A 27041-nucleotide genomic window follows, 5' to 3' on the forward strand; every position below is an offset into this window, starting at 1 on the left:
CTGGTGAAATTCCTGGGAAGTCACACTGTTTCAGCAGGGGTTTCCATGATTGTTTTTCTGTGACTATTAGTTACCAGAGTCCCTGCAGACTATTTCTGTAAAGCCCACCCTTTGTCATCATAGTGCCATGGAGGAGTAAGAATAGCTGCTTTCAAACTGCCAGAGTAACAATTTTGTGTTTCAGGGTGAAATTGGCTTGCCAGGTCCTCCAGGACATGATGGAGAAAAGGTAAGACATGGTGTCTCTGTGGATTGCTCTGTCATTCAGTGGTCTTATCTGGAGTTGGTATGTTCCATCTCTGCCACTAACATTGCACAGTTGCTTTTCCTACAGGAGAAAAAGGTATTTTGCTTCACAAAAATGAGCATTAATGTTTTATCAAAGTCCTTACTTATAAGGAGTGGCTGGGGTAGCATGGCAAATCTACTTTGTCCTGCCTGTGACTCCTCAAATGGCATTACCGTAGGAGGATGAGCAGTGAAAGAGGCTCTGGGCCATGGAGTTGCTCTGCAGGAGTAACCTTGCGCTTATCTGTAAATGTTTCACTCTGTGTTGTGTGGATTTCTTTTAGGGACCACGTGGCAAGCCTGGAGAAATGGGCCCCCCTGGCCCTCATGGGCTGCCTGGAAAGGATGGACCACCTGGAATAAAGGGAGAGCCAGGCCCTGTCGGGGTCACAGGAGAAAAGGGTAATAAAGGAGAGCCAGGACAAGCTGGCTCACCGGTGAGTAAATCAAAGCCTCTCAGAGCACTGCTGGCTATACAGGTTACGGGGCAAGGCCCTGGGACTTCTCAGATACCTCAGAGCCCCTCTGAGGTGGGTGCTGGATGCACTTCACTGCTGCTGTGTGAAGTGTACCAATACAGAAGCAAGGTCTCAGCTCCCTGGCAGATGTGTTGTCCATCTTTCCAGAGTGGCTGTCCCCAACTGCCTGCCCTACTCTCTGGGCACTGTGTCACTTCCTCAGCTTGCTGTGTGGCATATTGCTTAAACTGAAATGCTGCTGTGAGCAAGCAGGCTTGACTGTGAGCAAGGCAGCTGAGGTACTGACACATGTGCCCTCCTAGGTGGGCAACCGCATGGGGTAACCCCTTACATCCCTGCCACTAACTGGGGCAGAGTGCCCAGTCTCCCAGCTTCAGTCTGTCACAAATTCTGTGTCCCCAGCACTAGTCAAGAGGGTTTTATGCAACAAGTTGGTGCCTCTGTACAAGAATACTAGGATAAAACTCTTGCTGTGACAACAGCTGGCTATTGGGGAGTGATTTCTAGCACCGACTCCAGCAAACGCGTAACTGTGAACAGAACTTGGTGGCAGGAAAGCAGTCCCCCAGCCCCACCCCAGGGCACTCCAGGGACTGGCACATCCACAATGGCAGGAGGATGTTCAGGCATTTGCACATCCAGTTTCGATAGTAGCGAACTCCTGGGCACCTGATGGTTTTCTGGGATTTCCAGTGTGTTCTTGGGATGACCAGAACCAGTCTTAGCTCTTGAAATGATGTCTCTTATGTCCATCTGAATTAGTCTTGCAAAAAATCCATGTCTTTCTTGATCCATAGGGTCTTGATGGCCCCACTGGAGAGAAAGGTGAACGAGGTGACCAAGGGATGCCAGGACCATCAGGATTGCCGGGTCCCATCGGACTTCCAGGATTGACAGTAAGAGTGAAAAAGACAGGCTGTTCTTTCCTGCTTGGCAAAGAGAAAACAGCTTAGAGGAACACACAAGGGTTCATTTCCCAAAGTGCTGAGTATCTTGGGACCCTCAGACCCCTACCCCTTAGAATTAGGTGTCTGGGTGTCACCGAATGTCCATCAGGTTAGGTCTCCAGCAGCAGGCGGGTGGCCAGGTGGGCATCTGCTCCCGCTGCTCTCTGGAGGTACTGGGCTCTGGCAGCTGCCCACAGAGCCCGCGTGACTAGGTCAGCCGAGATGCCTGGTTTGCTGGCAGCATGGCACGTGCTTGCCGTGCTCCTTCTCTCAGAGACTGTAGAGCAGCAGAGGGGTGTCAGGCTGGTGTTGGGGAAAGGCAAAGTCCTGTGGCACTCTGCTTGCACAGCCATGAGAGGCACTCCTGGAGGCCTCCCGCTCTGTAGGATGCCTCCTCTGGAAGCAGAGGTGCAGGAGAGCACAGGTGTGCTGTTTGTGAAATACACGGTATGTTCCCACTCCTCCTTTGGGGAACTTCTTGTCAGCACATGGGTGGTTCACAGACGGCTTCTGATGGAGCGAGACTCCAGAGTGCAGCTGGTGGTGACAGGGTCTGTTGTGTGCAGGGAGAGAAGGGCGAGCCTGGCGAGCGTGGAGACAAAGGAAATCCGGGAGAATTGGTAGGTCACCTTTCTCATTTTTCTTCTGCAACCTCGGCAATAGGGGAGGGAAGATTTGGCAGCAGTGCTGCTGAAAACCAGCACATCCTACCCTCTAATGACACACCTTCCACTGAGGACAGCAAGCCTCGTCTTGTGGGGCTGAATTGCCAACTGCCTCTAGTGCTCTCCTTTTCCTGTACATGAGAACGTTTTATCTCATGACAAGCAATCAATAACGAATGCCTAGGGAAGAACAGACGATTGTGGAAAGCATAACAAATATTTGCTTGGCATTTGCGGTGGTGGCATTTCCTGAACAGTTCTTGCATGTACCTACACATACATATTTTTCAATAGATTTGGGGTTCATGAATTTGTCCATTCTCCCCTCAAAGCTCACCCTTAGCTTTTGTAGTACCCTACAGCAAGGAGTCCCACAGGCTATCAATACACTCTTCTGTGTGTGTGGAGCCAGACATCTTCTTTCCTATCTTTTGAAAGAGCTGCCAGCTGTTGACCTTGTGCCTCCTTGCAGGAACAGTGGTAGAATAGTGGAAGTGGAACTTTTCCTGGAAAAAGAAAAAAAATCACTTCTCTCCTTCCTCCTAAATCTCTGCAACTGCTGCATAACACTCCCCAGAGTCCTGCTGCTGCTTCTTGGCCACTCTGTCCTGGATTGCTGCCACTTCCTAACGCAGTCCTTAGGTTTCCAAGCCTGGTAGAGCTCTGCCACACGCTGTGCTCTGCCTCCCCTCTGAGCAATTCCCCTTCATCTCTGAGGGCAGCAGACTATGACAGTGACTTCTCTTGCATTGCTTTCTAGATATCTGGCCCCCCTGGACCCCAAGGCCCACCAGGACCTCCAGTAAGTTTTGAGTGATTCACCTGAGGAGCAAGGCACTGGGAATTAGGACGAGTGGGAAGTGGCTGGGGAGGATTTTGGGGAGATAAAACAGTCAGAAACACTGCAGTATTGAAACAGGAACACGCTCAGTATCACTTCCAAAACTACCCCTCAGGGTAAGTCGGAGCTATGATGGGCTGGGTAGGTAAAGAGAGAAGGTTGTGTTAGTCTGAGATGAAAGGGAAGACAGTAGCAAGAGGGGATGGATGGGATTAAAGGGATCAACTGCAGAAATAGTCTTAATAGCAAGCCTGGCCTACTGCCAGGTTGTTCTTGGCGAGAGCCTTCTCATTACCAGATAAGAACAGTACATGAAGTGCCCTCTACGCAAATAAAGAGGCCTCTGGGCTAAGCTTTTGTGCCCTGTGTGACAGAAAGCAAAAACTCTATGCTGCACACTGAACCGGGATACCTAGATGTTAAAGCACATCCTTAAACATTACTCATAACTTGTCTCTCATCCCAAACACAGGGTCTTCAGGGCCTCCCAGGACCGAAGGTAAGGCTGCAAAACATTACACCCTGAAATTCTACTAGACTGCCTAGGTGCAAGAATTTTTCGGTAACTACTTTCTAGCTTGCAAACGTTATTTACCGTCTTGGTAAGAGGACAAATACTTCTGAATATTTTCTTGAAGGAAATGGATTAGCAGGTCTCAATTTAGGACCCAGAAAATTGGTAATTTTCTCCAGTTTTCACCCGGAGGAGTGGGAAGCCAATGGCCCTTGGAAATCTTTCCACGAGAACATAGTTGAAATCTTTGTCTGAAGGGTGCAGGTCTGTACAGCGGGATGGACAGCCTGTCATACAATCTTAAGTAACTGAGCTCTAGCTTAAAATTAGCCAGCTTCCATACCCTGTAAATTCTGCTGTAAAGCCACTCAAGAACTTCACTGTTCTTGATTAGAAGCTTTCTAATCTCCGTCCAAATGTGTTTATGCTCCGCTTGCACCGTTGGTTTGCCTGCGTATGACAGTACCTAGATGAAAAAAAGATTTGAGTGGAAATGCTCAAGGAGAGCTGCGTTTTTTCTCTGACATTCTTGACAAAGATTGGAAAATGTGGAAAGTGTCTTAATTCTTCTGGTTATGCTTAGTATTTGGCTATCAGTGCTATTTGGGTGCTAAGGAGGATAGCATATTTATCCTGATTCATCTTTTCCCTGAGAGTTGATTAGAGATACGGTTATCTGCCTTTCTTGTCTGTAGCTCACTATCCACTGCTGTCAAGTGTCCGGGAAACCTCCGTAAGGTGCAGTTGTCTTTGGAGTGTGTGCCAAACAAATGCAGGTGACAGTCTCGCACAGCACAGACTGGGAGGGAGACAGAGGAAGTACTGCACCAGTTGCTCCTTGAACAGAGGATCCACGTAGGCTTAACGAGCAGGTGCAACGAGATGTCCCGAATGTGGAAGTCTTCGTTCCATCCCTGCCATTTGTAATAAGTCTTTCTGTAATAAGGCTTCCAGTAGGTGGGAGGGAAGAGCATTTTATATTCTTTGCAGACATGTCAGAAACAAGCAACACCTCCAGGTATGTGCTTGAGGCAAATAGTGCTGTAGAGCAGTGGGCAGTGACACCTGGCTGTAGGGAAACTGGAGTGCTGGTGGAGTGAGCCAGCAATGTGCTGTCCTACAATTGTAGCAGAGCACGGCAAGCAGGCTTACTGTTCCTGTGCAAACCTGGTGCTTCTGACACTTCTGCTTCAAAATGCAACCACGGTAGTGTTTTGAAATACCCTATGAACTGGAGTGGGGGAGGAAAACCTTGGAGTTGCATTTTAAATTTATGAAAACAGAGTATTTTGTTTAATACTGCTTTATGGTTTATAAGAATTCTTAAAACTCCATTGGAAAAGGAATGAGGATTTTTTTTCCCAAATTTTGAAACTGATGCCTTTGCATTTACAAAAGTCACAGAATCACAGAATCACAGAATAGTAGGGGTTGGAAGGGACCTCTGTGGGTCATCTAGTCCAACCCCCCCGCCGAAGCAGGGTCACCTACAGCAGGCTGCACAGGACCTTGTCCAGGCGGGTCTTGAATATCTCCAGAGAAGGAGACTCCACAACCTCCCTGGGCAGCCTGTTCCAGTGCTCCGTCACCCTCAGAGAGAAGAAGTTCCTCCTCATGTTCAGACGGAACTTCCTGTGCCTCAGTTTGTGCCCATTACCCCTTGTCCTGTCACTGGCCACCACTGAAAAGAGCTTGGCCCCATCCTCCTGACACCCACCCTTCAGATATTTGTAGGCATTTATAAGGTCCCCTCGCAGCCTTCTCTTCTTCAGGCTGAACAAGCCCAGTTCCCTCAACCTCTCCTCGTAGTGGAGATGCTCCAGTCCCCTCACCATCCTTGTAGCCCTCCGCTGGACTCTCTCCAGTAGCTCTTCATCCTTCTTGAACTGGGGAGCCCAGAACTGGACACAGTACTCCAGATGAGGCCTCACTAGGGTAGTGTAGAGGGGAAGGAGAACCTCCCTTGTCCTGCTGGCCACACTCTTCTTGATGCACCCCAGGATCCCATTGGCCTTCTTGGCAGCCAGGGCACACTGCTGGCTCATAGTTAACCTGTCGTCCACCAGGACACCCAGGTCCCTCTCCGCAGAGCTGCTCTCCAGCAGGTCCACCCCAAGCCTGTACTGGTGCATGAGGTTGTTCCTCCCCAGGTGCAGGACCCTGCACTTGCCCTTGTTGAACCTAAACCTAAAGACCTAAGTCTTTCCAAAATATTTCAGCATCCTTTTTCTTCAAAGCTTGTAGACACCAGTCATTCATTTCTAGTGAATCCCCATCTTACAGCATAAAACCCCCTCTATCAGATAATGTCTGGTTACTTATATTTACCTGACAGTCCCTGCAATAGCAGAGAGAGCAACACAGAACTGAGCTCAGTTCCCCTTTGACCATATTTACCCTCTGGGCCTGAATCTCCTCTTACTGCCGTTGACTTCAAACAGGTGCTCACACAGAGGTCATTGGACTGATACTGGTTTTCTTCAGGCTGGGCAGAGAATCAGGCTAAAGCATTGCTCTGCTGCCTCTTGTGTTGTCTCTGCTGCTTCGGCACTCTCTGAAGGGAGGAATGTGTGTTATGTAAGTGGTGTTATGGTGGGTTTATTTTCTGCTCCATCCTTCCTTTAGGGGGAAGCAGGGATTGACGGAATGAAAGGAGAGAAGGGAGCCCAGGGTGAAAAAGGAGACAGAGGGCCACTGGGATTACCCGTAAGTATCCAGGAAGCAAGCAGCACTTTATGAGCCAAACTTATATCAGCTGTAAGAAGATCCCTCAATAGGAGACGCACGCAGGGATTTGATATGTAAAATCAAAGAAAGAGATGATCTATAAATAATTGTGCCTTTGCTTTTTAAACTTAAAAGTTTGTGTACAGAACCTTCATGTTTTAGATCTGTTAAATTAGATCAGTAATCTGTTTAATTCTTCCCGCTTCTAGCAGGACTGGGAAAAACCAGCAGTAGCTTTCCTGTGAGTTCTTGGCACTTCGGGGCAATGGCGCAAGACCAGAAACAGAGGGCAAAAAGAAGTGGCAAAGGAAACTCATTCCCAACTGTTTGTCACCTGGGCCAGGCTTTGTACAAAAGCTTGGTGGCTCTGAATGCGTCCAGCTTCTTCACTAGTCAATACTTTCCTATTACTTCTGCAATGGAATTGATGCTATCCCTGGCATGGTCGAAGCCTGCTATGTTCCCTCTTGTATGTGAACTCGGTCACCCTAGACTAGTGTTAGTGCACTACTTAGCTTAGCAAGGAGCAACTGTGGTAGAATTATAAAGAAATTACAGAAGCTTTAGATACAACCATGAAGACTTTGTGAAACTCTTAGCTCACATCTGCTAAGAGCCTCTTCCCCTTCTATCTGAGCTAACAGCTGCTAATGAATCAGTGGTAACTCCGTTCCACTCAGTTGCTCTGCCAGACCCAAGTTCTCTCCTCACAAAAAGCACTAGTGGCAGAGCATGCCCTCTCCCTTTGCTGAACGTACTACCTGGAAACAAGCACTGCAAAGTGCATCTTGTGTCCTGTGTGATTTTGTCGGCCTGTGTTTGGTTACCCAGATCCCTTGTCCCTGACTTTGGCTGAAATGTGCATGTCTTCGTTTGTAAAATGTTTTCCTCTTTTGGTTGTGCTATACAGCATTTACCTTCCAGGGCCTGGAAGCATCTTATCTAACTCTAGGCACTCCAGTGAGCTCACCATGAGTGTATCACCATGGGTCCATGCAGAGCCAGTGGGAAGAAAGCAACGCTTTCAGAAGGCTCAAATGCAAAGGATTGTGCTTCAGTGAAGCAGTGAGAAGTAAAAACCCAGTCCCATTTTGCCATGAGCAATGCAAATGGAAGCTCATAAGCTATAATAAACAGTTATTCCTTCAAGTCTATGTGGTATCAGGATAGGGGAAGGAGGTCCCTGTGACAGTCTGAGCAGAAAATGCCCCACCAATTATCCTGGCAAGCTCATCAGTGTGGCAAGGAATGCGCTAGCTGGTTCTCCTGCGGCAGTGAGCCCCATGAGAAACCAGGGTCCCTTGGCTTTTCACATCACTCTTCCTGAGCTGTGAGGGGGGAAAGACTGCCTCAGAAGTGTCCTCTTAGGAAATGTTTTGTGTTGGGATCAACACTATCAGCTGGCCAACTAGGAAGCACAGTTATTGAGTTGTTAGTGAGATCAGAGAGAATTGTGGACCTTGTATTCCTCCTCAGAGCTACCTAACTCTCTTCACAAGCTTCTCCGTGCCTGATCCAGTGTGTTTTCAGCCTGTCAAATTAAATGCAGTTGTATTAATAAGTGCCAAACAGGTACTGACATATTTCAAAGACAGTCTCTCTAAAAACCCCAGAGATGGATCTGCTGCCTTTTCATGTGTGACTTACGGCTTGACACCGTGCCAGAATTTTCAGCACATTTCAGCACTGGTGGTCTCTGTATGGCCAACAAGCTAAGGAATTTGTCATACTCAAGTGGAGGAAAACTCAGTATTTTGTACTTATATTCTACCAAACCTTTCTCTCCTGGCCACTGCCGGAGACAAGACACTGGGCTAGATGGGCCTTGGGCAGAAACACTGTTAGGTTTTATGGATGAGAAAATTCAGGGCAAGAGCCAAGGGACAGAAAAGTGACACTTTGTCTGGCATTAAGTCTGCACTGGTGACACAGGAAGATGAGCCACCTGTTTTGTAAACTTCCAAACAGCTAGCTCCTCACCTCTTCCTCCGGCCAAGAGACTCCGAGTGGAGCCAGCCTGCAACTGGCTAAGTGTGCACCTACAGGACCTGGGTTTCTTGGTAGGAACTTGAACTGCTGATGGCTCTGCACTTCTTGCAAATGCCTCCATGACCACAGGCCTTTGAGCCCCTGAGCCTTGTGTCTCATCTGTGTTGCCCAACCTGCCACTAAGGCATTGTGGGTTTCAACTCCACTGTCACACTGGACTTTTCATCACCTGTCACAGAACTGCTTCTTCCTCAGAGATTTTCTTAGTGGCACCAAGAGAGGGAAATTTGCATTTTGAGGGGATCTGAAAGTTGCAGGTCAACACTGTATGTATTCAGTGTTTCTATGTTTTTGTTGGTTTGCTTGTAAGTACCATCACCTGTCCTTGAGACCTCAGTTTTTGTTTATTGCAAGCATATGTTTGTCTCATGTCACTGCTTCACTCACGTCTCCCCTCCCCTCTCCTTTCCCCCTCACCCTTCTCCCCTCTCCTCTTGCCTTGTTTTTGTTAACCCTCCCCCATTTGTTCAGGGTGCTTCAGGTTTAGACGGCAGGCCTGGACCACCGGTGAGTTCCATTTCTCCATTACCCTATGTTCCTCCTCCCCAGTATCGTGATTGGTCTTGTCTTTTCCACCAGAGTCTTGTTTACACCAGGAATAACCTGCTTTTCTCCAAAGCAGGCTTGGGAGGGGGCTTAAACTTAGACTGAGAAGTGATGTCACATGCTTGTCTTTTTTGATGCTACAAGTCTGTCCGGATCCTGGGATCACAGCCTATGTGTTCCACTTTATCTCAATAACAAGATGAATGAAATCTCTGCATGGTTCCATGATGCTCTGTTCTCCTGTCCTCTTTATCATGAGGGGTCTCCATCCTGTTGTTCTCCATGGTAGCCTTGTTTGCTGCCTTTTCACAACAGCAGCTCTTCAGGTTTTTCTCAGGCATAATAATGCCAGCGTGTTTTGTCCTGTGAGCATTGTTCTCACACATGGCACTTAGGGCTGCATTGCCATGGGTTGCAGGTATGCATTAGAGGAGTCTCTCCATAGCCTGGTAAGCACCTTGCCATGGGGAGAAGTTGCGTTTAAAAGACCTTCTGCAAGCAGGACTAGCCTATCACCTCTCAGCAGCAGAATGCCATGCAACTTCAGCAACTCCAAACATGCTTTCCTTAGTCCCATATACCTGGGGGTGGGGGCAGTGGGGTGTGTTCTGGTCTAATATGCACATCAGAGAGGTAGCAACATCTGATAGTGGAGAAGGAAGATGCAGGATTCCCACCTCTAGTTGCTAACTTACTGTGAGATGTGAGGGAAATTAACAACTTGTGCCTAAGTTTCTCAGTCTGTCAAATTCAGAATGAGGCAAGTAATGCTAACCTGGTTCTGCAAATCATTCTGCTATTCTGGGGCAACAGATGCTAAATAAGAGCCAAATATTTTTAATTCCTCTTGGGAAATCATGTATCACCCATGTACAATCCATTTGGCTATTTAAAAAGAATAACTGGAAATAATTCAGCTGCTCTGTAACTTGCGAACGCAATCTGAATGGCAGCTTTTACACTCACTTGTTTTGGAAAATTGTAGATTTAATTTTATAAAAGTACAGGTGTGATCTCAATGTATTTCATGGCACTAAATGATCTTAATATGATGCATATTTGCAGGCAACTAAGATTTCCATTATGTGAACTCCTGTGCATAGATCTAAGGAGAGTCTGATATTTCTCACTTCCTTCACTGCATTAAAGTTGTGCACTGCATGAATTACTTCTCCACTTCTGTTCTGTAGATCTCAGTCTTGTCTTAAAAGCTCTCGTGACCCACATGAGTCATCCTGCTCACATCAGAGGGGTTACTTTAGTGACTAAGGGTTGCAAGCTCACACTAAAACGTGGAAGACCCTTTTCCTTAAGGCTGTTAGAAAGAGACTTCCCTGTTCCAGAAACCTCCTCCTTTGTTCTTCCCAGAAGGCAAGTAATGGGCCTCAGAAGTGCCCCTTTATTGAGGCTCCATGAAGGAATTGTAGATCAATACCTGAAAGGTTAGCAGAGTTCTTGCCAATCTAAAAGTATGTGATGTAGGGTTAGGAAGGTAAATGCCTACCTAAACTATGTAGTTAGGAGGGTGTACTACATGCTACAGATTTCAAGGCTATACTTTAGCTAGACTGCAGAATGTGGGCCAGGAGAGTTGTAAGAGACCCTCCAACAGGGAATGCTCTACAATTTCAAGGAGTCTGTACAGAGTTGAAAGTGCCTGCATCTTTTCCTTAGCCAGAAGGACCACAGCCTAACTGCTGCATTGCCCATGTGAAAGACAAGCTTTGATTGGGTTCATTTCCCAAAGCCCAGGCAAGGCTCAGCAGCACTGGGAAGCAACTTTGGCATGCTAGTGGGAGATGGCACCTGTGTCAAAGGGTTGGCAAAAAGACTGGGTTTTCCTGGTAGCATGACTGAGGACCTGGTGGAGTGACAGAAGTGGCAAAAATGGAACAGAGGGACTGGGGCTGAATGATACCTCTCTTAGTCTGCATCTGTGTATGTGAGCATCTGCATTCATCTCTGCATCATGCTATCTTTCAGCTTGCATGATTGGCTGCCTGCCACCAAGTATGTAAACTCTTTCATTTTTGCTCAACTCAACTGACTCCAGTGGGGAAAAAGAAAACAAGGAAATAAAGAAAAAGAAAAGAAAATTGCTTATCATATATCTAAACAGCCTTTATTCTGCTACAGCTTTCAGCCTTGTCTGATATAAACTAGAGAGAAAATATTTCTTCCTGTGGAACTGGTAGAAATGACTGTTGTAACAATTGTCAAGAGATAGCTTCAAAATTAAAAAATAAGGCTCTGTAAAATGGTGCTGGTGTGATCTAACATAGCAGTTCCCACATTCTTCAAATTGCCTCTAACGACTACTTCAAACCCATCGCCATCAACACTGAAAGCTGTAGTGGTGCTAGATGTCTTCCACCACCAGACTGTCCTTCCCAGCTGTGCTTTTTCCTAAAGGAGCAGCAGTGTCTCCTGGCTTTAATGAGTCCTCAGAATAAAAATGTCCTAATGTGTTCTCCTTCCTACAACTACAGGGTACTCCAGGACCAATTGGGGTTTCAGGACCAGCAGGACCAAAAGGAGAAAGGGTGAGTTTGCTTCAGAACTGATGAATGCTCTGTAACTGTTTTGAGGCTACCACAGCTCCCTGGGACAGAGAAGCTCTAGGTTTTTCTAGAGCTGGAAATGCTCTCTCCTTGTGCATAGCAGACCCTCAGCTGGGCCTCGGTTTTCTGAGTATCTCATCCTTGGGCTTCTTAGATGCTTTGAAATGCATCCTTTACATTTCTTCTGTAGTGCTGCTGTAGCCAGGGAATGTAACAGTTTCTGCTCTTTTGTCTCTATTTCAGGGCAGTAAAGGAGATCCTGGAGTTGTAGGACCAATGGGGCCAGCAGGGCTTCCTGTAAGTATGGGAATATGAGGGATTTGTTATCTACAGTGCCTCTTTCCTTGCTGCGGTTGATAGCTTAAGATGCTGCTGTAACACAGTATTTGCAATTTCAGCTAGATTAGGTGTTAAAGAACCAAAGTTACAAGCTTGTGTTCACTATGGGACCAGCAGAAAGAGCTTAGTAGCTTCAGATTCATGGTTCAGGATGAGGTGGACGAAGCTGGAGGGAAATTGTTAATTCACCTTGGTCCTCAGACTACCAAAAGAAGCTGTGTGGGACTCCCAGGTTATGTATCTTATCCAAAATGCTGCTTTTGAGCACATCTGCTCCATTTACCTTTCCACAGCTTGGGTACTTGCCTTCCAGCTGTCTGAGAGGGCCCTGCCTTGTCATTGCAGTGACAAAAGCTGCCTTCAGTGAGGTTAATGCCCTAATGGGGGAACCCTAGTTTTGTGTAGTCATGGAGCTGCTTCATTGTTTAACACAAAAAGGGAAGCTTGCTGCTTTTTTCAGGGACTGCATTCTCTAAACTAGTTTGGTTTTTATCTGAAGAACGGTTAGAGGACTAGTAGTGGTGTTACAACCTGGATGGTCTAATGGAGGTGAAGAGGAGGTTGTCTACTGGAAAAGTTTTTTGTTGTTTGTTTTTTTTTGTTTTTTTTTACCGAGAGCAATTGGTACAAATGGAAAAACCAAACTCTTAGGCATCCATTCTTCTTTTTGAGTGGGAATACATTGGGGCCTACTCATTTTAAAATATTTCTTCTTGTGCTGGTGTATTTCAGGGTTTACAAGGTCTACCTGGTGACAAAGGGATCCGGGTAAGTTACCAGGCAAACTTCTTGTATTCAGTTACTAACGTCTTCACACAGTGATAGACCGGTTAACCCCTGAGCAACCTCAAGTAGCCAGCATGTAATTCTGTCTGCGAGACCTTCATATAAGTAACTTTACAAACTTGTATTTTAGAAGGTGATACCTGTAGCTCGTATAATCACCTGTGACATTGTGGTACATTTAGCTGAAAGCTATAGGAGGGATTTTCTCATGTGTTTGTTGTTGTCATAGCTGTGTTCTCGCTGAAGCATGGGACTTCATGCGCAGTAGATTTTGGCCAACGTGACATGCTTTAGGAAATCCTGCATATCTATTTACTGATGTGTGTAGGGATTCCCATGAGAATTAGATGAGGAGGAGTCAGCAAATCTTACGTTACTTTTAAATTCCCCCTGCAGCATGAAAAAGAAGGTAGCCCTCTAGCAAAAGATCCTCCAGAGAATGTGGAAGATGAAAATTTGGAAAAGATAAATTAAATTTGCCTACCTTAAAGAATCCGACATGAAGTCTTCTCAGGCATTGTCCTGAATGATTGTGATGGTGAAGAGTTGAGCCAAAACCAGTAAAGTGAATGGCTTTCTGTCATACCACCTGTGTGATAGAAAGATAAACATTACTAAAAAGCACATGTTGAGAAGCTCCTTGCTTTTTCAGCAGGTTTTCCTCAACGTAAGGAATTTCATGCCTGTTAAGGCTCTGAATCTTTTTGATAGAAACAGTTGAGAGCTATAGTTGAATATAATTTATATTTAGAAATATAGTGAATTAGAGTCTTTGTAAGATTACAATTGTATAAATATGTCAAGCTGCTCAAAACAGTCCACATGTGTATGTCCTTATGCATGTACTCACACATACACATACACCTTCTCTTCATAAGGCTCTGGTATCACCTAAGTTTATCTGAAAATATTAAGTTTTATAGTGCATGTGATTTCATTATATGAATTTGCTTTTGATACAGTGAGTGTTCTGTGTCCTTTATCTGCAATGTATTTCTGACCTCACTCTGCACAGAATGGGCAGTTTTGGAAAGCGGTAGCCAATTGGCATCTTTAACTAGGGGAGAAAGGTCCAAGTTTCATGGGAGCTCCAAAGTTCTCCCCTTTTTTAATCATTGCGTTTCTGGCTTTGCTTCTTAACTTCCTCTTCACTAAAATGCATTTTGTTTTGTTTGTGTGGCTTCTAAACAAAAAACAACTTTAATAGAATTCCTAGACCTTTTCAGCTGGTTTTTAAACTGGGTATTTTATTTACAAGAAGGATCTTTCATTAGCTGTAGATAGGATTTCCCTGAGCTCTTGCATAAAAGCAAATGAAATCTGGGAGAAACTGTGCCTCCTTGCAGAGGATGAATTGGAAAGTGTAAGTAGGGAGTTTTGCTGGCCCGTTGAAGCATGCAGGCACTTCTGCAACCAATATTTTGAAATTAAAAAGTCTGAGAGACTTGAGACCATAAATGGGCAAGTGCAATATCTTTACACTTGCTGGGATCCCAGAAAATACCACTTTTCCCACTGCATCTTTGCACAGGGGCTTCCCCTCACTCCTGCCCCCGTTCAAAAATTGTGAACAGGAGTTAAACAGAACACTTTTGGAGTGCCCCTTTATACAACTGTTTTGTCTGAATGCTTCCATCCCTTTGAAGTCATTATAGACATTTTAAAGTAACGTTTAGCAGAACTGGACACTGTGCCGGTTCCCCATGATTTGCTCTGCAGCCCCATGTTCCCAGCTGAGCGCTTGGTCTCCCCTACAGTGGGACACACGGCTTCTGTGTCAGAACCTCCTCACAAGTGTAGGACAGTCTCTCCCAGGTTAACTGTTGGCCAACTGTGGCAGCTGTTCAGCCAGGAGATTTCAAAATAAACAAGAAAGCTGTGAAGTGAAAAAGAGAAGGCAACACTCCACTTCTGACCTGTTCCCCAGGGGGCTGGGTTACAACACCGGGCACTTTGGAAGTGGGAGATGTGTTCATTTGAAATGCCTCTGTTTTAGACAGCGGCAGTACCCATGGAACTTTAACACGAAGATTTTCGGTGTTCAGCACGTTAAAAATGAGTATCCACTTTGTTAAGCTCCCAAACAGTTTGCCAAAATCCTCTCTGTTCCTTTGGGCACAGTAGTGTTTTTTAAATCCCGGGAATGCTCCAGCTGCCCTTTGTTTGGTGTGGGAGTACAGCATAGCTGTGCCTGGGGACAGGCAGGCAGTATCGTGGCACCAGGTAGCAATGGGAACAGATGGCCCTGCAAGTAACCCAGCCGAAAAAGTGTAAACCCTGAACTTGTGCTACCAAGCTGATATCTTCACTGTTATTTTAATGCCTGTGTTTTTTTCTTGTGTGTATGTGCGTCTTCCTCGCTCCTACAGGTCCACCTTTGTCCCCTTTATCCCTTCCTCCTCTTCTGCCTTTCTTCCTGGTTCCTTCCTCCTTCCTCCAGAGCAACCCATGCCGCATTTTCCTGGATTATCCTCTCTGTTCCAGTGCTTGGTTCTGGGTGACTTCTCCTCATTGCCTCTCCTCTCCCATCCATTTCTCTTGCCAGCTTTGAGTTTAACACCCTTTTTTTTTTTTTAAAGAAGAAACAGCAACCTCTGCTGTCTGATTTTATCCCCTAATTCCTTTAACCCTCCCCACAAGGACTCTAAATTCAATTCCCTGTGCAGCAGCCGCTTCCCCTGTTTTATGCTCAGTAGCTTTGAGAATTTCCTGTGACATACAGAAAGATTTGGTATAGATGTAACTGTCAGATACCCACACTATACCATGCCTTGGCTGACCTGCTACGGGTGGGATGTCTCCTCCCTTGGTAAGGAGGGGCAACAGGGCACGTGGGCATTCCCCCAGCCCGTTTTGTGGCTGGCTTTCATTGACAAAATGCTGCCCCTCCACAAGAGAGCAAGTGTCCTCTTTGGCTATGATTTTTTAATTTGTTTCTCCCCCTTGCCCTGGCTCTGTTGTAACTGGAGCCCGCAGAAAAACTGTAATACCAAACTGTGGTAAGATTCATACCTTCCTGGGGTGCGTCTGTGCTGCTAACCAAGAGGGCAGGGACCAGTCGCTGCCCTATGGCTGTGCTGCTTAGGAGCAGTCCCTTCCCTCACAGGTTGGTCTGGGGGAGCACAACTCGGAGCATCCCAAAGGACAACCAGGCTGTGCAGACTGTGGGGGCCAAGTCCTTCCTTCATTCTCTGGCTCTTTTGTATTGAGAAATGTTGACACAACCCAGTGCACAAACCACTGTAAGATGCAGCCTAAAGCTTCAGTGTAACATTCAAGTTAAAGCTTTGCTGCTCTGGGATACAGAAGTAGTTTTAAATCTTAAAAAAAAAACCAAATCAAAAACCAACAAACCAGCTCCCCCCCCCCAGCCCGCTTTTAAGGAAAATCTAGCAACCCCTGGTAGCAAACACAGTGTTCATTAAACAGTTTAAATGAAAGCTTCTAAAATCACTCCTGTGCATGAGAATTTCTTTTAAGAATGAGAACTCAGAGTAGCAAGAAGAGTGCGATCAGCAGAAGGAGTCTGGGCCAGCAGTGCCTTCCTGCTACAGCAGGAGATCCTGCTCGGGGTCTGCTGTGGGTCTTGTCGTCCAAGGCACCAGGCACCTCAATGGAGCTCCTGAGGTAGAGGAGGCACCCTCCCAGGCAGCTGGGGACCGAAATGGGGCGGCATGCTGCCGGCCAGAGGAGTGCTTCCCATCCTCTGTGTCTAGGGTCAGCCAGTTCTCGGACGGTGCCTCTCTCTCTGGATGCATGCTATGCTGGATGTATAGGAAGCCCAGAGAAGTGGTCTCATAATGCTGGTACTGATGGAGGAGGAGTAGTGCTCCACTGGCTGACGATAGGCCTGCCCATGAGGTTCAGAGGCACTTGGAATCCCTTTGATGCAGAGCCCCTACAGTCTGTCAGTGTGGGGTTTTAGCAATGGCCAATGTGTTTATGCAGCTAAGTAGCGGTTAGCAGCTCCATACGTTGTTTTTCACTTAACATCTCAGAGGGAGATTTATTTTAAAATGTTTCCTAAATGTTTATCCTTTTTTTAAAACTATCGCTGACATTTGTTTGAAATGGATGATCCTAAAGCTTTTTTGTGTATTCTTTTTTTCTTGGACTAAACTATTATTTACAGGGGGAGAGGGGCAAGAAAGGCTCTAGAGGGTCTAAAGGGGATAAGGGAGACCAAGGAGCGCCTGGATTAGATGCACCCTGTCCGTTGGTATGTTCTGTTTCATCAAATGTATCATTTTAAGATTTGTTGATGGGGAAGAAAGAAGGAAGTCATAACATAAATAATGGTCTTGCAAAAGTACAACACATGGATAAGGCCCAGCCTGGTTCCCACTGCAGCCTATGGCAAAGCTGCTTTCTTCGGTGCGGAACCGCTGATCCTTTGAGCAATCAGGCTGTTGAGTGACCATGGTTATATTCCTTCCTCTTCTGGAGCTCACACAGGTTTGGGGTACATGGGGGGTGTCCCATGTGCTGGGAGCCCAGGGCTTTCTCCTTGGCTGATAGAGCCCTGTGTCTTCTTTGCTGCTAGTTACAGCTCTTCTCTGGAGATGTTTAATGTCATCATGTCTATGTAACGGCAAAACTTGAATGCTGTTTTTCTTGCTTTGGAATGACGGCCGGCTGATGCGATCGCCTGAGAGCTACACAGGGCACTCGAGCTGCAATACCCAGAGGGAAAAAAAATCTCAGTTATTTTAAATGGCATATGTTTCTGTCAAAATATATTGTCGATAAATCTAGACAAATGAATAAATGTAGGAATATGTGTATGTTTTCATCTAAACTCATATGCTGCAGCAAAAGCTGCCAAAAATCTGTAGTACTGCCATAAATCCCAGGAGTGCTTGTGGATCATGAATCTAGAAATCCAGTTGCTGGGTTTGCTAGTGAGGATAGGTAGAACGGATGACTTCAGAACAGAGGAAACACCATTCCCGTGCTCTCGGATTTAACTCAGAGAAGTATCTCCTGACTCATAGATTACAGAAAAACAGAGAAGAAACTGCTACTACTGATTACACCAACAAAATGAAAACTGAAATCATGGGCCATTCTCTGTTCTGGGTATGCAGCAGAGTGCCCTGCGACGGTCCCAGTGGGGCCTCAGCCTCTCCTCCCGTGACATGGAGGTGACTGGCATTAACTGAAATAACGATAGTGGTTGATTTCATAAACAGGGTCTCCGAGGTTTTAAAGGCGAGAAGGGTGAGCCGGGGTTACCTGGGCTGGACGGCCTGGATGCCCCATGCCCATTGGTATGGCGTACCTTCCCTTTCCTGCATGCTCATTTGCTGTTGTATCTTAGTTGTTATTTTCTGATACCTCCAAATAGCTGCATGCCCTAGAAACCCGTGGCAATTCCTTCCTTACTTATCTCCACCTCACCTTCCTCACGCTGCTGTTGTCAGAAACAGGCCCTTCCCTTCCTGCTACGATTCACAGCTGCTGTCAGCATTACTTTATGGCATGAGGAAAAGGGTAGCGGGAATGCGAATTTATTTACAACTGCTTCAATTCTTGCTTTGCCTTCACTTTGGCAGCTTTCAGTAGACTAACACATGAAGAGCTGCCTCTGCACTGGCTTGGCTTTCGGGCAAGGAGCTCCAATGCTCTTGTCCTTCATTAACTCTATATTTAAGTGTTCGCATGTGGCTAGCACAGCCTGACACTGCTCGGTACTACCTCAGTCACCTTATACTTTAAGACGACTGAAAAAAACAGGTATCCTGTTAGCAAGCCCATGTTAAACATTAACTGGACACTTATCTCCCTTGATTCCTGCTAGTTAGTTCCTATCTGTGACTCTCCCCAGCAGCCCAAATGGTACTCATAACACCCAAGAATCTTGGATTTGGCATTGCCTGTTTCCCAATACCCAGCCTCTTCAAGTATTAAAGGATGATCATTGTATTAGTGCCTCTTCTAACCTAAGTATTGTAAGACAAAGACATTCAGGAACATTTAAACTCATCTGATTTCTACGTATCCCATGAAACATCACCAATCTATTAATTTACTCTGAGATTTTCTGGAGACGTAGCATTCAGGTGAGGTTTTTGCTTCCTACAGCAGTCTCAACATCTCCACAATATACTGAAACTTGTACTCCTCTTCCCTTCCACCCCCTTTTGGCATGACTAGGTTTGCCTGAGGAAGGTCATCCCAAGCTTCATGCTCACTTAAAGGTGTTTGATGCCATTTACAAGGGATGGGATATCGGTTAGTTCAACTAGCTGGAGAAATGTGTCCCAAAGAAAAAAGCCACATTTAGTCTGCAAGGTTTTTTATAGTTTCCTGAAGAAACTAGCCCTGAAATTGCCATTAAAAGCCTTTGTTATCTGACGTTTGTGAAGAGCTAACATTAGTCTTCCTTCCAGCACTCCCTCCTTTGGGCGCTGCCATTGTCTCTTTGGGGCAGTGACTGTAACGGTGACCACTTGCAAAGTCTCATTTGCTGCTCTGTAAATTCTGGGTAACAGAAAGAAACTCTTCTGCTAGTCCCACAGGTGAAATAATACCTGCCCAGAACAGCCCACAAAGGAGAAAAAACACTGAGCCATGTGTTTCACCGCCCACTGGTAATAGCCAGGTTTCTATGGAATAAATTTTAGCTGAATAAATTGTGGCTGAATAAAGCACCTGATTTCACAGGCACAAGAGTTCTACCAGTGCCCTGGTAGGCTACCTTTCTTTTTTTGTCTCAGCTTTCACTTAGAATTCACCCCGCATGGCCATATTAGAACGTATGCTTCTCTTCATACCTATTTTTGTTAAGGGAAACTTGCCAGAAAATCTGGTGAAATACAGACGCCTTTTTTTTTTTTTTTTGGTATATATAGTGTTCTGGCATGCAAGCTAGCTTGGGAATGTGAATAAGCATGTTTTTTGATCCAACTAGGTTAAAAGCTTCGCATCCAGCTGACATGTCCATGAGTGTAACTTATGGAGGCCATGAACTAACGCTTTACACATCTGAGCTATGCGGAAGGAGATATTTGGTACTAATAAGCATGCCGCATTTCCGTTCTCGGCAAATTCGCCTGCAGCAAACACTTCCTTGTGACCCTGGTCTTCCTTTGATTCCTAAGCTATAACTCCCTGGCCTCCCATTCCTTCATGCACCTAACTTCCCATCTCCTCCTGCAATGCACTACACCAGTCATTCCTACCACCATCTATGTACCAATGCAAACGCCACAATTTACCCAGTAATTAACATGTAACTCAGTATTTCCACACGGGGCGGGGGGGGGGGGGGGGGGTGGAGGGGGAAGGAAATATCACAAGGAGACCACAGTCTAAAAAACGCATTCGAAAAGCAGTACGGGTGTAGCATCGTGGCAACATTCACTGCATCAGTCCCTTGAAAGTGCATCTCCTTTTAATAGGTTATTTCTCAGTATACTACTGTGCATTTGTTTTTCTGTTTGCTTTTTTTCCTTTCCCCTTCTCAAATGGGATGATATGCACTGCAGATTTCTCACGCAGTACTTGAAGAAGTGAGAACTGAGTCATTTGAATGAAGAAATGTGCCTTTGTGTTTTGTACAATTTCACTCCCTGCTTTTGAGTCTTCCTGGGGAATAACAACAGCCCACAAACCTGACATGCAAATGCAGCAAAAGTATTTGGCTTCTCATGTCAGAGGTGTATCTCTTTACATCTGACTTTATCTCCTGCTCAAGAGCACCTTACCATTGAAATAATCTCCTGCTTTCTCACGTCAAGTAAGGCTGCACTGAGATGAAATTAATGGCAGTTATTCACAAAAGCATTTCCCAACCATATAGTCTCAATCTTTTAGTAGCACAGCCCTTAAAGTATCCAGTCTTCTTCAACACTGAAAAAAAAATATTCACACACCCGCCTCGGGACGTGTAGCCCAAGTCTTCAGGGTTGCAGAAATGCCAGGGGGTTTTCACAGAAATCTCACTGACTGTATTGATGCAAAAGTCCCCTCTCAGGGAGCCAGCTGAGACATCCTCAAAAAGCACAGGGTCTGCCCAGCTGCTCTCCTTCCTAATTTCCCTGGAGCAGGATCTTCTCAGAGGCAAGAGAGGACAGCTGGGCAATCTCTCACATGACAAAGCAAACCCTTTAACAAACATGGCAGAAAGGAAATGGAGTTTTTTCCCAGATGCTCCTCAGGACCCCAGTTTAATGCTGCCTCTGCCTTGCTTATAACCTCAGCGTTACAGAGTCAAGCCTGAGGACATAAACCAGCCATCTTGCGCTTTCCACTGCCAACCTCCTGCGATATTTTTCTGGCTGAATGGGACCTCCCATGTACCCTCCTTCTTTCAGGGAAGCCTGGCTGAACACTCCTCAGTGAGGAACGAGAACAAGCCTAGGGACCTCATGTACACGCTTTCCTTGCGTAGCCTGCAGGCAACCACCCTCTTCAGCCCTGGCCCTTGCTTCAAGCTGCACTGGTTATGTCAGCTGGAAGCCTGGGTCACCCCAGAGGGGTGAGGAATATCTTTCTGACTATTCCTCCAGCCCTGCTTCAGACTGTTTGTTGCAGCTGTAATAGCTAACCCACTACTTCTTTCCTTGATCTCTGCACTATTTCCCATGTCCTAATTCATCCGTCTTTTTTTGCAGGGGGAAGACGGCCTTCCAGTTCAAGGCTGCTGGAATAAGGTAAAATAATCTTGGAAATGTTGTGGCTGTGCCACGCTGGCAGTGCTACAGGTCCTGCTGATGATTTTTTATGAGTATGGCTAAAAGCAAAAGGGGTGTGGAGACATGCATGGGGCTTCCAGGACCATACCCCTGAAAAGCAGCAAGCAGAACTCTCCCTTGTTTATGTATTGCTGTTTAGCTTTGTAGGCTAAAAAGCAGAGAACTGTATTGTGGCCTTTGAGCTGTCTGGCCTTGAAATGCTCTAATACTCATGCAAAGAGTAGATTTCCACCTAGTCAGCTCTGTTCCCAGAGGCTGGGAGCTGGCGTACCCCAGGGACCTGGGTGCCACGGGAGGCTTGTGAGAGCGGGGCAGAGGTCCAGGGCTTGCTTTCAGCAGAGCGAATGAGCCACGGCTTGGTGCCCCTGTGCGCCCGCGCCGGGCTGTCGACACCCGAGCCCCCAGTGCGCCCGCTGAGGGGTGGCCTGGCAGCTGGGCTGCAGCGCTGGGCTTGGGCAGGCCGGCTCTGAGGGAACGGGCTTGGTCCCTCGATTCTGGGCGAGCGCCGAAAGGGGGGTGTAAGTACCCCTCCGCTCCACCCTCCCATTGTTCCTGATGGTTCAGCTGCCTCTGAACCCTGTGCCACTCCCCAGGGTCTAGCCCACCTTCAGCACCTGCTGTGTGCCTTAATGCCAAGAACTCAAGCCACAGCGACAGGAAAGAAGTGGAGGTGGAGAGTCAGATGGGTGGAACCTCCCATCCCCGCTGCCCGGGGAAGTGAAAAGTGCCCAGCACCACTTCTTTTCCTCCTGGAGACCCCGGGGCCAACTTCCCCATCACTGTCCCACTGTCCTTCCATCCCGTGAAGTGGTCCTTCCCCTGCTGAGCTGTCACTAACAATTGTTAGTGAATTGTCACTAACACCCGTTTGTGTTTTCTTTTGCAGTGATGATTCTAACCCTGGACTGGCCTGTGTGTGTTATTGTACATAGAATATTTATTTTTATACAGTGTTCTTCTCTGAAATGCCAAAAGTTATGCATTTTTACAAATTATCAAAAAGCTGCGTATTTTTTGTACAGAAAACACTAGATCTCCCTTATTCCCTGTTTGTCAGTTCTCTGTATAATTCTATGACTGCATTATGCTTGTCTTGTCATGGAGTACAGCTGTAATATTTACATGATATTTGTGCACACATGATGAATATAGGAACTTAATAAATTATTGCATTAAACGTGCCCAAAGGTACGGCCCTGTATAGATTTAAAGGTCATTTTCATTTTTCAACCTGAAATCATTCAAGAATATTATGTATTTTTTATTAAAGTGAAATATTAACAAATTTGTTGTGACTAAATTAGGGTGTTGCTGAAACACCTTGCAGTAGCCACGGTACACTGGGAATGCAGAGATTCTATGAGTAATAATTATCAGATGAGGTCTGTTTCTTGATCAGATTCAGTCAAGTGCAGCCTCCCACCAGCTGCTTTAGAGGCTGTTCCTTGGCTTTGCAGGAATGGTAACACCTTCCCCAAGAGCTGTGGAGTTAGCATGTACACACAGAATTTCTCAGTTTCGCCTCTGGCTGAAATAGAGCACATGCCATAAGCTAGAAATACTAATAAATTAAAATGAAATAAATATAATAATAAATAAAAATAAAATAGAGCACCTCCCATGAGCTGGAATAACCTTCATGACAACAAGCCCTGGTCGGCAAGAAATTCTAACATCTTTCTAAATTGTAAGCCTGCAAGTAGCTTAATTAAAGCCTCATTTAAAACTAAGCATATGGCAGAATACCTCGATGTTATCCTAATGAATGTTTATTAGATAAATCAATCCACATGGCCTTTTTAAATGTTAACCAAAGGTCACATGCAAATTTGCAGAGCATGTCATTATAATTTGCATATGTACATCTTAATTATCCTTCTTGACCTACCTTTGTTAATGTCTCAAGTCTAAAGTACCCATCAAGAAAATCTGTACTATCAGACTAACATGAATGTCACATATACTTTTCTGAGAAAATCAGCAAAGGAGTGGAAGCCTAAATCTGTTCCCTAAAACACGTCCACTTTCCCTGGTGCTTCACATACGGGGGAAAGACAGTTTGCAACCCAGAAGTTTCAGGGGGGTTGAGAGAAGCTGTCCATATTTAAAGACCCTAGTGGGGAAACACATGAGGTGCTGCCCTTCGTGTGGTGCTGCCTGGACACAAGGAGTTTGGCACACTCTCCCGTGGGGTGGCTGTGTGGTTTTTACCACCAGAGTTCCTGTGGTGCTGTACGTGTGGATCACACATTGTGTTCACAGCGGCTTCTCCCAGCTACAGCTCTGCTAGCTGAAGTGGTCACCACCACCTCCTGCACGCAGCTGTTCAACCCCTGTGCTCAACTATTCACCTCATTAATGAGGTATTTTTTTCCAACCAATTCCATGCAACCTTTTAGCACCATCAGAGTGAAAAAAACAGACCAAAAGATGCGCTTCCGTTGTACGCAGAGGAAAAGGCCTGCCGGGGACTGCCCGAGGAACCCAGCCCAGTCCCTGACTGCTGCAATCCATTTGTCACCTCACCCTTTCAGAAATTTACTGATCTTCTGAAAATCAGTGAGGTTTCTACTACCTGCTGTTCCTTGCCTCCCTGTCTCGCAGGCTGTTTCCAACTCAGATTGCTTTCGCAGTTAGGACACTCCTTGTGACTTTCAACCTAAACTAATTCATGATATTTACAACCATTTCTCCTCGTGCCAACATTGTCCTTTGGATGAAACTTTTCCATGCGTGTTGTTTTCATGAAATGCTCAGGGCACTAGAGCTGAAATGGCACAGAAAGAAAATGAACTGCAGAGCTGAGAGGGATTCTTGTTTGTTTTCTCAGTAATATATCTCATTAATATAAGATCCCACTCCCTGTTGTAAGGCTTTGCAGCTGTGAAAGTTAATTGGAACAGCCCTTATTTAAATGAATGCCATACAACTTTGGTGTTTTAATGACACACCTGTTAAACACAAAACAGTTACTAAAGCTCTAACCAGGTTTTGGTAGGTTATAGTAGGGGCAGCAATGAATTTCTACTCTGGTCTTGTAGGACTCAGCCCACAAGGCACATAGTTTGAATGCGTCAGCCCCTTCTAAAGATGCTGGCTCTAACCCTCAAAAACTTACGGATCCCTAGAAGGACCTGCCAGTGCCTCCTGTTCCCTTCGGTGTCCGCAGTGTATTTTTGTTTTGTAACTGTTATATGTGATGGCATTGCATGGGATCGTCTTTGCTTGGGTTTGTCTGATTTAAAAGCAACCAAAGCATGCGTCTGTTACCTTGTCTTGACACAGCTACTGAAAGGTAAGGGAGTCTCGAGATGATGCTGTATCTGTTTTATTTCTTTGGCTATTTTTTGACTGATAAATTTGTGAGAGAGAAAGCTTTTGTCTGAAGCACAGGGGACCTTGAAATGCAATTGCCAGAACTCTTGAAGGTACCTGACTTGTGTCAGCAAAGAGGCAGGAGAGGAGGGATAATCTGAGCAAAAGAGGTTTGATTTCCTTTACTTTCGATGTTGCCCTGACATAATTCTTCTGTTATCGGTGGAGATGCTCCCAACATAGACCAGGGCAAACCATAAGAGACTCTGGTGCCACAGCTTCCCTAGGACTTGGCTACTTTCTGTCAGCAAAACACACACACAGTGTGAGCACCTGCTTTCATCACCTTTTTCTTCTTCATCTTAGATCGTTCTGTTCATACTGTTGGTTTGGCTTCAAATTAGCTGCTGGACTCCAGAGGTGCTTTTTGTGGGCAGCAGAGTTTGTGCCCTGCAGAGACTTCTTCAATGCTTCCATTTGGGTTCACTTAAAAAGCTGAACTTGACTCAGCATAAAGCATGTTAAAACCTTTTTGAGATTGGTGTTTTGGAGTAGAGTCTACTGACTTGAAAATTTGTTTAATTTCTACTTTCATTTGCAAACCAAGCAGCTCCTTTTGCACCTCGGCAAAAGGGATTGATAGACTTCAGCTGCAGAGAAAACTCAGCTCAGACCTAATTCTCAAGGACAGGGAGGTAGCTCATCCCCACAGATTTCTCTAGGAAGCAGGCACCTGAGTAGGAGCGGCACACCTGAATGCTTTTGTGAGCTCAGCCTGTGACAGTAAGCACTGACAGATGGGTGCCTAGCGTGTGTGGGTATTTCGGCAAGCCCACAGCGCTGCTGTGCAATTTTGTCTCTGTTGGGCACTGAGTCATGAGTGTCTCGTGTGGCTGACTACCAAGCAAATAGAGCACTTCACGTGGCATACACAGAGAGGGAAAGGACCCGAGATTATTTGCACCGGTTGCACTGAAGTATAGAAGATGAAAGACAACCGGTTGAGCACCGGGGAAAAAGTAATGTGTAAGATAACCACTCACCTGTCATGAAGGTAGGAAAACAGCCACAATCATTCCCTGTGGTTGCTGCGGACCACAGCCTGGGTTTCTTAACTGAAGTAGACAGATAATCGGTTCAGACTGCGGTTCCTACACCCCATCATATTGATACAATCTCATCAGCCACTGGGGATAAACCAGAGGTTGCGAGTCAGTGAAATTCCACTGATTAGCTGCTCTCCCCAGACATTAGCTCCTTGCATTTCAAGAAAACACCAAATGGTAGAAGCTGGGTTTGCACCACCCTGAATCTGACAGCTTGGTTTCAGGGTCTGTCTCTACTAAAACCTGCAACTGGGTTGCCATTACTGTTGCTGACTGTTAATTCTGCCTAGCTGTTTTCATGTGAAACTGTTTGTCTGCCACTTAAAGGGTCAAACTCCTTGGCTGATAGCCAAAAAGTGAGATGAGTGAGGGTGGAGCATCTTGTGAAACGAAACCGGAATGAAAGGAGAAGAAGGACCTTACTGAAGATGTGCTGGAGATGTTTTGCAAGTTCCCTCCTTGGGGGTTGAGAGGAGTTCTTCAGCTGTGCACCAGGGATCTGTGCCCAGATGCTGCCTGCTGGGGCTGTGGGAGCTCAGCGTGCCAATGCTTTCTGCTTTGCTTTCCATCTTCTCCCAGAGGCCAGTGGCAGGGATTGAAGATGATACCATTTATATTCTTTTTCCTTGGTCATTTTCACTTCATTCTATTATTGTGGTCAGACTCTTCAGATGAAGAATTAGGCTCGTTTTCCAGCAGCTGCTGAGTAAATGAGTGCAAGACATAGACAATGTTTCTGTGGGGGGATGCTTTGATCCAGCAAAGAAATCCATCTTGAACAATTGTCCTTAGAAAAATCGGTCAAACCCCACATGCCCAGTTTGGAGTGCTGCTCAGAGAGGACATGATAAAACTTTTTGCTACCATTTCTGGTTACCAGATGACAAACTTTCACCTATATCATTGATGATTCCATCTTTAATCTTTTCATCACAAACTTTTTTCTCCTGTTAAGTTAGAAAGAAATAAACTTTTTTGTGCCAAAATGGGAAAAGCATACTGGATTTTGAAGGCACAAAATACCTTTTCAGAGGGGGAAAATGTGGAGTGTGGAAAAAATCTGGTTTCACTGAATACTGCCTTTGCTTCCTGCACTTCTGCTTTGGTCTCCATCACGCACACTGAATGCATTTTGTCTGGAGCTCTCCAGAAATATTATTCTGCTGGCCCACTAAAGCC

General features: G+C 45.8%; 1 protein-coding gene across 2 annotated transcripts in view; it reads left to right on the plus strand.

Annotated features, from left to right (window-relative positions):
• The window catches only part of COL13A1 (collagen type XIII alpha 1 chain), a 97560-nt gene extending 74834 nt beyond the window's left edge, over nucleotides 1-22726 (plus strand). The window contains exons 32-46 of one of the 2 annotated variants that reach the window (XM_075423144.1): nucleotides 185-229; nucleotides 573-725; nucleotides 1565-1663; nucleotides 2281-2334; nucleotides 3140-3181; nucleotides 3693-3719; nucleotides 6360-6440; nucleotides 8982-9017; nucleotides 11546-11599; nucleotides 11861-11914; nucleotides 12689-12724; nucleotides 16875-16961; nucleotides 17935-18012; nucleotides 21361-21399; nucleotides 22328-22726. In XM_075423144.1, the coding sequence (XP_075279259.1) occupies nucleotides 185-229; nucleotides 573-725; nucleotides 1565-1663; nucleotides 2281-2334; nucleotides 3140-3181; nucleotides 3693-3719; nucleotides 6360-6440; nucleotides 8982-9017; nucleotides 11546-11599; nucleotides 11861-11914; nucleotides 12689-12724; nucleotides 16875-16961; nucleotides 17935-18012; nucleotides 21361-21399; nucleotides 22328-22330 (888 nt within the window). In that variant the 3' untranslated portion in view covers nucleotides 22331-22726. The remainder of the gene's footprint in view (nucleotides 1-184; nucleotides 230-572; nucleotides 726-1564; nucleotides 1664-2280; nucleotides 2335-3139; nucleotides 3182-3692; nucleotides 3720-6359; nucleotides 6441-8981; nucleotides 9018-11545; nucleotides 11600-11860; nucleotides 11915-12688; nucleotides 12725-16874; nucleotides 16962-17934; nucleotides 18013-21360; nucleotides 21400-22327) is intronic. The other variant, XM_075423143.1, reaches the window with a different exon arrangement.
• The last annotated feature ends 4315 nt before the right edge of the window (nucleotides 22727-27041 follow it).

Source organism: Opisthocomus hoazin, chromosome 6 (genome assembly GCF_030867145.1).
Source record: "Opisthocomus hoazin isolate bOpiHoa1 chromosome 6, bOpiHoa1.hap1, whole genome shotgun sequence".
Lineage (NCBI taxonomy): Eukaryota > Metazoa > Chordata > Aves > Opisthocomiformes > Opisthocomidae > Opisthocomus > Opisthocomus hoazin.